Consider the following 12439-nt stretch of genomic DNA (forward strand, 5'->3'; position numbering starts at 1 on the left):
AAATACAATAGATGGATAAGACTGAGTGAGTAAAATAAGAGAGTATGAACGTGTGAGTGAATGGCAAAACTGTAGTGTAAAGCAGCTTTGAGTAAGACTAGAAAAGCACTATATAAATACAAACCATTTACATACAGCCAAAATACAATGTATGGGTATACTATTAGTATTATCATTATTATTATTACTATATTGATTGATGGTTGACTACATGTAGTGTCTCATGTATGTACGCATGGAGCTCATAGATAACTCTATGTCCACCAACTGATTTGTGAAATCCTAAAATTCACAACATAACCATACATTAATTCATTCATTCATTTATTAACTTATGTTTATACATATAATGCATAAATACATTTAATATATTTTTTTTCAATTTTGTTTCATTAACAACTTTCTTTATTCATTTTAAATAATGTCGACAATCGCATTCGTGTGATTTGATCTATGTGAGCTGCCGTACTTGACGGTGGCAGGAAGTAGGAAGCCTTCCCTCATAACAACAGCGGCAAAAGGCTGAGTTCTTTTTTCTTAACTATGACAATATTTCACGTATTTGGTGCGTAAATATAACGGCACCATGGTATGATATCACATGATATCAATGAACACTTAGTCCGCTCTGTGCTAGAGTGTACTCCGTGGACTTTTTCGCTTCGTTTGAGCCACTTTGCTAACGCCTGTAGCTTGATGTGAAGTTAGCCTGAACGGCTAACGTCAGAGTAACTTATTCAAATGGATGAAAAATAACAACAAGCGTTCAATCAAAGAGGTGAGTGAACAAGTTAATGACTAGTTCCCTACGTGCTGTGATCGATTTGTAAAGTTTGGCAAATAAACTATTTAGATGACGATACATTGTCAATTATTAAACGTAACATAAATCTACGTGATTTAATATGGGTTTTCACAACTTTCATAATTCCTATAAGCTTTAAATATGAATACATTTATTTTACTAATGCTTTACAACCTAACAAAAACCTCCTCCAACATTACAGTTTTCTGTGTTTCTCTTTTATTTACATTAAGGCCATAGCACATGTGGTCCACACTCCAACTTATTAACATATTTATAATCAACATGAGTGGTGGTTGTTTGTCTCTATGACCTGTCCAGTGTGTACCCCTTCTTTTGCCTTATGTTAGCTGAGATTGACACAGCACGCCCTCCCTGTGGAGGATAAAGCGGTAGAAGATGGATGATATATAGATAGATATATAAATTATTGTGAAAGCCCTCTTTTGCAGTTTATTCAATACATGTCTCAAATATAAAAACTATATATGTGTGTGTGTGTGTGTGTATATGTCAAAAAATCACAGATTTGATGATGATGTTCTCGAATGTTTTGTCCACAAACCAAAGTGATTCAGCTTTAATGATTTGTTTGTTATATGGCGCAAAGACACAATGAATATATTAATTTAAAAAAAGCTAAAACAATCAGAAATCTTGTTTTGGTCATGAAAGCTTCAAACCGATTAATTGATTATCAAAATAGTTAATCGAGTAATTAATCGAGTAATTGTTTCAGCTCTAATAGAAATCAGAGTTTTCTGGTGGGAGTGAATTCCAGAGATGGGGAGCAGAGTGGCTGAAAGCTCTGCTCCCCATGGTGCTGAGGGCATATAATCCAATTTTATAATCTATTTCTGTTCATCATATATGTCATATTGTACTGAAGTCTGAGGAAATACCTACAAAACCAATAAAGAGCCTACAATTAAACTTAAAAAAGAGCAGCTGGAATCAATAATTAGTGCTTTGGGACCATGAATCTACCGATAATAAGGTCCAAAAAGTTCAGATGTGTATCTAAAAATGTTTAAACCATGTCTGTCTTCATAATAATTTCAAATCTAACGAAGGGAATTAAATGGGTCACAGTTTCACTGTTGGGAGTTTTGTTTTGTTCATGTTGGATTTCATTGGTTATCGTTTCACTTGTGGTTTTGTGGCATTGCTGATTATCTGGGTTTACCATTTAATGAATAATGGCCTATTCCTTTTTTCAGTTACTGATTCTGAGAAATCCATGTAAAGCTGTTCATTTCGTAAATATTTTAACCTAATTACCTAATGAAGCAACCTGGTTATGTTATGTGATGGTAATAAACTAGTATTTTAGATTTCCTGTTAATTTCCAAAGTTTCTGATTTTGAAAATTCCTGGAATATTGCAGCCGTATGTGCATCCCCAAAAATCAAAGTCATAGTTTCTCTGCCATGTTAAGACACACAAGACGTCTGATAGTTATTTTAGTAATGTTTCATTGTTTTTTCTTTATTGTACACATACAGGACAATGCCACGCTTGCAGTCTGGTGTGTGGAAACATTTTACCCCAGCCATCAAAGATGGGAGGGAAAGCGTCATGTGCAACTACTGTGCAAAGACGTACACAAAGAATGCCACCAAGATGCAGATGCATTTGGACAAATGCAAGGAGTACTCTGTGGTGTCACAGCAGTCGCCGGGTCCAGACGGGAGCTCCGCTGCCTCCATCCCTGTTCCCTCTTTCTCCTACTTACCATCTGCCAATCCTGGGGGACAGTTCCTCATTGATTCAGTGGATCAGCGCAGCCAGGCATACGCTGATGAGTGCCTGGCGAGGGCTGTGTACGCCACCTCCTCACCCCTCACTCTCACAGACAATATTTATTGGAAACGATTTTTCAGCGTGCTCCGGCCCGCTTACTGTCCGCCCACCACGGAGGCTTTGTCCTCTAATCTGCTGGACTGCGAGTATGACAGAGTGCAAAACCAGGTTCACGAGGCAATAGGGAAATCAGACAGTGTCACCATCGTTTGTAGCGGCTTTTCAAACATGAAAGAAACTGGAACTATTGTTTATGTTGTGGCAACTCCTGCGCCGCTGTTCTACAAATGCACAAAGACAAAGGAGCAGACACACTCTAGCACGTTTATCATCGAGGAACTGAAAGAGATTATAAATGAAGTGGGACCTCAGAAGGTCTTTGCTGTCATAACTGATGACGCCCCTGAGATGATGACAGTTTGGACTCAGGTAGAAGAAGCTTTCCCGCACATTTTAGCTATTGGCTGCACAGCGTGTGGCATCCAGCAGCTCTTTGATGACATAGTGGCACAGCCATCTGTGAAGGCATTGTGCAGGAGAGCTGAGCAGGTGGTGAGGCATGTTAAAGAAAAGAAATTATTAGCAGAGACCTTCAGGTGCTGGCAGACTACCAAGAGAAGAAGCAATACTCCCAATGGGACGACGCTGGCACTGCCCACCAGCTCTGGCTGGTCTGGTGTGCTTAACATGTTCAACAGCCTCCTGGAGGGTCAGAGCTCCTTACAAGAAATGGCTGTCTCACCCACGCTCAATGTTGATGCATCCATCAGGGCCACTTTGCAGGATTCTACATTTTGGAAAGGGTTGATGAGCAGTCATAACCTGCTCTACTTGATTGGGAATTCTATTGATTACATGAAAAGAGAAGACGCTGTGCTCAGTGGCGTTGTTGACATGTTCAGTCAGCTGAGATACCACATTGGAGCCTCACTGTCTGGGTCTGTGCTGCACAGCGCGGAGCAGAAAGCCGTGTTGACTTCATTAGACCGGTGTCAGGAGTTCTGCGTGAAGCCCATCCACGCAGCGGCGTACATGCTTGATCCAAAGTATGTTGGGCAGCAGACGCTCTCCGGGGAGCAGATCAACAGCGCTTACTATGTGATAACCAACCTGTCACACCATCTAAACCTTGATGAGGGAAAAGTGCTCGGCAGCTTTGCGAGGTTCTCAGCCAAGCAGGGCCTGTGGAAAGGGGCTGGGATCTGGAGCTCATGCCAGCACGTGTCCGCGTCCACTTGGTGGAAAGGGCTGTGTTCCTCCGAGCCGCTGTCGGCCATTGCCTCCGCCATCCTCCAGATCCCTCCAACAGCGGGTGCGTGTGAGAGGCTGTGGTCACGTTTCTGTAGCACAAAGATCGAAGGTTCTTTCACAGCTGACAGGGCCCAGAAACTGGTAGCAGTGCAGGCCAATCTTAATCTTTTAGAGCCAAGTGATTGTGACTTTGCTCCGCTGGAGAGTGAGGAGGAGAGGAAAGTTTCGTTCCAGTCTGAGACTCAGTAGAACAACAAATACAGTATATAGAGCAGAGCACATGGGCTGTTTAGAAGGACATTTAAAGAATAGTCACAGAAAATCAGAGACAGCGTATTAATCAGGATGTAAATGAATGAATTAAGAACTTTCCTAGCTCTTAATGCACTGTGCTCACATTCCATATGGACTCACTGATTAAATGTGTTTTGATCCTATATAATACATATTAATGTAGTGTTTTGTTTCCATTTGAACAAATATGTATCATTTTACATTCACAACATTTGCAGATGAAGTGTGATGCAGGGTGAGGGACAAAATACAGACCACTGAGAAGCTGTTATCGAAGCCAACAATAAGCCAGCACTGCTAACGGAGAGGTACCCGGATGTGGAACCGTGACTTAGCTGGTAATTAATCAACATTCATTTTGTCCTTAACACTGCACTGTACATTTACCTGTGTTTCAAAGTTTTTTGTCACATTGATAAAAGGGTGTTATTAAAGGCACAGTATTTATAGCAGATTTTGTCAGTTCTGAGTTCATGACTTTCACTTCCTAAATTGTACTTCAACAGGACATGTGATGTTTTCTAATTTTTTAAAACATAGAAGCACAGTGTGAGCACAGCGCGGACACAGAGACAGACAAACACACAAACACAGCGCACATAAACAGAGTCACAGACAAGAACAAGCTCTTTATTTTACGATTGCATGCAAATGGAATGCAAAACAATGAAGCAGTAGTCCAGCAGCTCCTGTTTCCCCCCACAAGCTAACAGTATTTGGTCTCTCATTGGAGTGTGATGAGTGAGCTGCTTCTAAACTACAATGTTCTTGTAGGCAAAGCCTGTCTAATTGTGAGATAAAATGAGGAGCATATTCTTTGATCCTTTTTCTTAGTTGAGAACAAGGAGCTTTCTTGAACTGGTTTGTTGGAATTAAACCACCATGAAAACTGGACACACTATAAATAAAGATGAATTAACAACGAAAAATGCTTGCACAGCAAAGCAAAACATGAAAATAAAACAAGTTACCTTGTTGGCTGCAAGTGTCATGTTTTTTCTCAGTAAGGTACTTCAGGTCTTGCTCATGTGAGTCCTATGTAGCGACAGCTTCCCCTTTCTCCCAGATTTCAAAATAAAAGCACTTGTAGTAAATAACCATAAATAATAGATGTAACCGACATTTGGGTGGGTTACAGCAAAATAGATGAAAGTGACATGTTATAGAAAACAAGAATGCCTTTTATTGTCAATGAATGTGACATTAAACAAATGTGGTGTCTCTCATTAAAGGAAAACTCTATACATTTAACCACACAGGAAAAACTGGTGATTCATGGCTCTCAAACTGTGGTTATGGAGTAAAATCAGGATTTTGGGAGTGTGCATAGAAAAGGAAAGAAATAAAAAATAACAAACTAAATGATAATAATGATAAAGTAAGTTCACTATACCAGTGTGTGAAGCATATGTGAGGAAGAGGAGAATGATGAAAGAGTTAATGATCTTATTGGGAATAAATCTGCCTCCTGTGAAAAGTCTGTAGCTGACTTTGTTTAAAAACAAATTTACACCACTGTATTTTAACTTTGGTATTTTAAGGTGTTACTTCAATAGCTCAATATTTTTCCAGGTGGTACTTGGTATAAAATCCACAGCTGTAGATTATTCAAATGCAATTCACAGTCAAACATTCAATTCCTCACACAATCCCACTTCAAAATACCTGAACTGTCCCTTTAAGGAGCAAATAACTCTCAGTCAAACTTAAGCACGTTTCACAAAAGTTTAAGTGAAGCATAAATCAAAGTTTCAGTTTGTAGCAAAATAAATACCAAAACCGGCAGCATTCCAGATAACTGCTGGAGTGATTTTATTGTCATCAATTTTTAATTTCAGGAATTAAATCAAAACGTCAGAGCAGGAGCAGCACGATGTGCAGATTACCGCTGCAGTGATGAATTGATGTGTTCTCTAAGACGCTCACTGTTCCTCATCAGCCTCGGTTCTGTGCTTTGTCTCACGGAGGCTGCAGGGCTGTGAGGTCTGGGCCGTGTAAATACCAGCATTAATAATCTTAATAGGAACAAGCCAGAAATGGTTGTGGAGGTAAGTCTGCCTTGAAGGCAGCAGACCTGCTGTAAATCTCACACCCTGTTCTCTCCGCTCCATACATCACTCACTGAAACTATCACTATCACACCCCCCCCACTCTCTGTCGCACAGAGGCTTCACTCTTCTGCCCATCGTCTCTTTTGCATGTTTTTTGTTTCTGTCAGTGGTGATAACAGATGTGTGGGCGGTAATTAAGAGTGATGGTACATATCACTTGACAGCTGCGGGTCCTCGTGATGTATGCCGTTTGTGACAGATGGTGACGTGTTGCCGTTATATATATATAAGTGATGCAGTCATAGAAGACAGAATGTATGAAATGACTGTTCTCCTTCTTGTGCTTGTATCCTCGTTTCATCTTTTGCAGAAGGTTTATCAGTATAATGATGTGTGTTATCAGCTCTTGAAGTGGTGTCACAATGCAGTGCTGTTCAGAATTCAACAAAGGCTAACTTTGTTAACTGCAGGCTGTAATGTCTTATTGTCAACACATGTCCTATAGCTTCTGTAGCACAAGAACAGTGATTTCATTTATAGATTGAGATCTTTGAAAATTCATACATTTTTGATATTAATATAGTTTATGTAAATATATATAGATATAAAATAATATAGCAGGAGAAGATTTTTTAAACAAAATGAAAATAAAAAAAGGTCTGACATTTTACTCTGCTATACTAATTCTTTTTTTTTATTTCCAACAAAATTAAAACAAGTGGCTGTAAATCCAGACTTGTTCCACCATGCCACTGACACATTTAGTCACCATATATATGTGTTTTTATTTTTAACTATATAACGTTCCATATCAAAACACTTTTATTTTGATATTCTGTAAAATCTCATCATGAACATCATTATTGCCATATCCTGGTGGAATAATGAATTATGGGCCACATGGTTGGTGTAGTGGTTAGCACGCTTGCCTGGGATCGAGGTGTTTCTGCATGGAGTTTGCATGCCGTGTGTGCGTGAGTTTTATCAGGGCTCTCCAGCTTCCTCTCACAGACCAAAAACATGCAATATGTAAGTTGGACATTCTAAATTGACTGTAGTGTGAGAGTGAATGTGTCATGCACCGTCAATTGGGTTAGTTAGTTTTAGTTCAGTGTCACTTCCTGTTTTATTCTGGTAAGGGGTTTCGTCTACTTCCTGTGAGCACCTTGTCTGCCTTGTTCTGTGTCTCGTCTGATTCCCTGATTGTTTTCACCTGGTGCTCCTCACCCTCACTCCCTACTTATACTCCCTTCTCCCACTTTCTGTTGCCAGTGCGTCTTATGTGTGTTGTCAGCGTCCGCGTCACTTCAGGGTTTGAACAAAGATATTTTGCTGTGTTAGTCTAGCTTACGTTCTTGTTTGGTTCTCAGTTATTTTAAGTCAAGTTTAGCTTAGAGTTTAGCCTTTTTCCGAGCTGACCGAGCAAACCCTTACTGAACAGATTTTCTTTACCCAAAATCGTTTGACTTATTCACTTGACTGGCCCCCCTCAATGACCAGACTAGAAGCTCATTGAACACCCAGGTCACCCCCAAACCTTTAACCCAATGGTATAATGCCATTCCATGGCAGCAGATTTCTTCTTCTTTCAACTTCTACCTTTAGGGTTCACCACAGTCGATCATCTGGGAACATCTTGCCCGATCGTTTGTCTCCTCTTGTGTTAACATCCATGAACCCAGGCAGCAGGTTTCACTTTAGAAAAAAGTGGTTTTGTGGATTACGTGGATTAAAATTAACCTATATACATGTATAATAGGAAGTGACCACTACACATGAAATCATACCGGTATATTCAAGGTTTACCAAAAGAGTACAACTCTTAACCTCACTTGATCCGTCCACTACTAAAGAATGTTATTATTGGCAACTTCTCACAGTTTTCCAGCATAATTGCTTTCAAATTGAATAATGCAGCAAAATACAAAAGCCTATCACAAATACATAAGCCCAACAGAATATGTATCTGTTTGCTGTGGTTGGAATTAACACAATAAATTCAGAAAATGGGGTCAAATATGTGCCTCTAGAATTTAATAGTAAATCAAATGGAGAAGGCGTCCTAGAGGCCAACGTGTTTGAAGTTTAATTATTAATTCTTACAATATTTCGATTTGGTAAAAAATAAATAATGTTTATTCCTTAATTCTTAAGAGATTACTATTATTGATTTTTGACAATTTCTGTTGTTGGTGCAAATAGAAAAGCAATTTCTCATCTGTTTCCCCCTGCAACACACATTTGTACAAAGATCACGACATTGGACAAACGTTTGTGCAAATGTAATTTGCTCATGCTCGTTACAACACATTGACTGATGTATATTTACATGAGGAAATTACATTTCCGCATGGGCACCGTTCACCAAGGAGGAAACACAAGCTCCTAAAAGCATTAACTAAAAATTCATGGGAATTGTGACCGGGATGCTGATTAATCTGTGGATTCCATGTGAGTGTCTCTAAACGCCATGACAGGAAATGTAGGTGTGTCTCTTAACTCTTGCCACGTTGCACTGCAGAGCGAGAGGCACCATGTGGTACAACACACAGCTCAGTTAGCACTGTATTACTGCTGAATAATTGATGTCAGATGAGATGGAGTGTAATTTTGTTATCTAATCAGGTTTGCAGAGCAAAGTATGGTTGCTGCAACACGCAGCTGGTGCCAATCCAACTGTAACTCCCCCCATCAAGGCCTGATAGTATTATCAAGGCCTGGAACAATGGCTGGCTTTAGCCACAGTGTGTGTATGAGGCAGTCAGAGAGAGCAAGAGAGGAACTGATGGGCAGCTCACGTTGCTAACAAAAGCAAGCTTTGTCTGGGGATCATTGAGAGGAGAAACTTATATTTTCACTCTAGTATCAATGACTGAATATGAAACCCTGAGGGGAGAGAAGGTACAGAGTGAGATTTCATCAACAAGTCTTTCCCTGCTCATTCTGCCTCTGCACATGTTTTATTTATTTTTTTATTCAAGTTAAGGTTTGGGTTTTCTTATTGTTTTTTTGTTAAAGGTCAAGTGTATATCTAGGGGAGTTTATTGAAAAGTCTATGCATGTTTGTACACATGTTTGGTTTTATAGCCTCAAAATCAAATGACCTGGGGTCAATATGAGCTAAAAATTATATCACTATATTACAACATGATATAGTAATAAAGACCCAATTCACTTGCACTGCCATGTTTCTACAGCAGCCCGATGGACAAATCAGCCAGAGTGTACATTTTAAATTGGAAGCTTACGATGCAAATGGAAAAATAACTACATTTCTGCTATCCTAAGGCCTAACAAGTTTGTGCCATAGCATGTAAGAGAAGGACGGGGTTGAGTGGACGAGTCCTCCGTTTCTTACAATCTGCAGTCTTATCATAATATGTCACATTGTACTTTATTATGACTGTAGGTTAAGACATTTTTAGGATTTATAAAAATATTGATTCTCCATTGCTCCACAACATCGAGAGGAGTCCATTCTGGGAAGAGACCTGAGGTTAGACCCAGGACATGCTGGACAAACCACTTCTCGCTGCTACTTTGAGAACACCTCAGTATCCACCAGTAGGAGTTGCTTGATTTAGCCAGGGACATGATTGTCTGGGGTGCCCTGCTGAGACTGCTGCCCCTGCAACCTGGGTAAGTGACAACAAGACAAAATTGATTCTCCACTGTCTGTGCGGTAATTAATAAGCAAAACAATTAGCCCCTGCTTTGAAAACTAGCTTTGATTTGGCTAACCTAGCTTAACTTAATGACTGAAGGTTTCAATTTAAAAAAACATAATACTTGATTAAGTTCCAAAACTTTTGTATTGAAGGTAGAGTTTGTAGAGATGAGCTGTCTGATGTTTCCATCTCTAGGGTTTCTACCTGAAAGTCAATCAAAATTCTGGGCTATTGCAGAGAGCCAGAATGTTGTGGGATGCAGAGTCAAGCATGTGATCCATCCAGCTACGCAAATTATCTTTTAAGTTTATGGCCTGACTATATAAATCTTGCTGGTGAGAGCACATGGAAGCAAACCTATTTGGTTTTACTGCTGTGGAAGCACAATCTTGAGGTGTGCTAGCTAAATCAGGTGCGCTATCTGGTGCCTCCCAAGACTGTGGCCTTTTGCAGAGGGCTGAGTTTGATTCTGGCTTGTGGCCTTTTGCTGCATGTCTACTCCTTGCAAAGTTTTACCTCATCTATTATATTATATTATATTATATTATACTACTCCTACTTTGGACTGAATTTCCTTTTCCCTACACGGCAGTTATGCTAACTGTTTAGATAAAAGTATTTAGCCACTCCTCTGTGTCTTCATTACCAGTTGCAGTTCACCTACCTGGTTGTAACACACAGCGTAAACTCCAGGGTGGATATCTGAGGCTTTGACCGCTGATCCACCCTGCCACCAAATTTGTGAACCTAATGGGACGTTTCTGATTCCGAAACACAGACATTTTCACATTTTTGACCTTGATATAAATTTAATTTGCTTTAGATTCCGGTCTGACTCCGTCGCGGTTGCAACCAGATTACAAACTGCCTCCTCAGCTTCATCTCTCTCACCAAACCCAAGTGCGTCAGTAGGTTGCGGCTTAATATAGAGATGACCATTGTGTCCGGGCACTAAGGCCGTGTAACTATGCTAACATTCAGACTACTATAATAACAGACTGGCAACAATTTGTGGCTGCAACCTCCCAGCATTTTCTCATTCCTCACCCAGGATAACACCGACCCACTCGTCAACCCACTCCCTCACCACCCTGATTATAAAAAAAAAGAAAAGAAAACAGATATTTGTGCCAAGAAGGCTGTGACTACTACTTGTCATTACCGCAGCAAGGAGCCAGAGAAGTGGTGTGGGGTTTAGATGCTTGGGTTGCAGATATGCAAAGTAACCTGGTGGCAAGGAGAAACTGGGCAGCTCCCCCCTCCTGTGTCTCCTGTTCTTGCTGCTCTCAGCACTTCGTAATGCTTTTATAATTACATTCCACTACAGCTGAATCACGATGAGGTGATCACAGCACATGTAGATATATATATTATATATATATATATATATATATATACCAGCTGCTAAAACTTGTACTAACATCAGGTAGAGCTGTAGTGGTGAAAGATAAGTTACTTAAAGTACCAAAAGCAAAACGTAATAATACTCCAATACCTGTACTCCCAAACTCACTCAGAGAACTGCTAAATGTACTTCAGAAAAAAAGCAATTGATTGATTGATAAATTATTATATTATATCATTAGAATTTAATGTTCATACAGCGATGTCTAACCATCCGTTTACTGCTTCATTATTATTATTATTATTATTATTATTATCATTATTATTATAAGCAGTAGCATCACCTCTATGGCACTTTTCATGAATAAAATGTTCTCAAAGTGCTTTTAATTAAACTTGAGACACAAATTAACACCATGACCATTAAAAGTGGATAATGGTGAAAATCAAAACCCAGTATGAAAAGCATATGTTTGTTGCTGGAGTCAAAACGTAACTAGTGGTGTAGGTCGAGGTCTAACATTAAATCAAATAAATTTGAGGTGAATTATAAATAAAATGGTATATGACACTGATTTGCCATTTTATTAGGTACACATGACACCCAGGGAGTTGCTGCCATATGATTGGCCAAATAGTATGTGCAGCAAGTGACACTGTCTATCCTTAGACCCTCACACTGAATGAGGGAAAAACCCCACAAAACCCTTGTACAGGGAAAAAAATGTGACAAACCTCAGGAAGGGCCAGAGAGGCGGGATCCCTCTCCCAGACACGTGTAGCCTCATAAAGAGGCCAGTTAGTGTTTACTGTAAACAAAACTGGTAGGAGCCGGCTTCACACATGACCTCATTTATTTCAACAAACAATGGCTTTAGCTGAATGCTGATTGGACTCACCTGGATGAGTCCAAACGTAAATAGTTGTAGCTCTGCTGGAGACGATTCCATTTGCACTACACAGAAGGTTGAGCTATTTCATCTTTTCATCATTAAAGTCATTTTTATTTGTTGTTGTACCGAGACCTGGTTATCAGTAAGAACTAAAGGCACAGAGTCTGGAGAAGAACACAAAACGAAGACAGCTGAAATGAGAAGGATCTTAGACTCAGCTGTTCAAACACTCTGTGCTCCTGCCACTGGCCAATCGAAACTATGGGAACAGTGATGGTCACAAAGTCATGCACAATATCTCTCTGAGCAACAGGGGGACGTATGATGAGA

At 39.8% G+C, this 12439-nt stretch overlaps 1 protein-coding gene across 2 annotated transcripts; it reads left to right on the forward strand.

Moving 5' to 3' along the window:
- The first annotated feature begins 487 nt into the window (after positions 1-487).
- LOC131446936 (uncharacterized) lies at positions 488-4603 on the forward strand. Of its 2 annotated transcripts, XM_058618334.1 has the most exons (3): positions 488-778; positions 2311-3920; positions 4372-4603. In XM_058618334.1, the coding sequence occupies exons 2-3, from the start codon at positions 2315-2317 to the stop codon at positions 4380-4382; spliced, it is 1617 nt and encodes a 538-aa protein (XP_058474317.1). In that variant the 5' UTR covers positions 488-778; positions 2311-2314; the 3' UTR covers positions 4383-4603. The 2 variants fall into 2 exon arrangements, with proteins under 2 accessions (XP_058474317.1, XP_058474316.1); XM_058618333.1 differs by having other exon boundaries at positions 2311-4603.
- The last annotated feature ends 7836 nt before the right edge of the window (positions 4604-12439 follow it).

This window comes from Solea solea, chromosome 20, assembly GCF_958295425.1.
Source record: "Solea solea chromosome 20, fSolSol10.1, whole genome shotgun sequence".
Taxonomy (NCBI): Eukaryota; Metazoa; Chordata; class Actinopteri; order Pleuronectiformes; family Soleidae; genus Solea; species Solea solea.

Excerpts from the sequence above, each read along its gene's own strand:
- LOC131446936 (XM_058618333.1), top strand. The coding sequence starts at position 2,315 with ATGCCACGCTTGCAGTCTGGTGTGTGGAAACATTTTACCCCAGCCATC.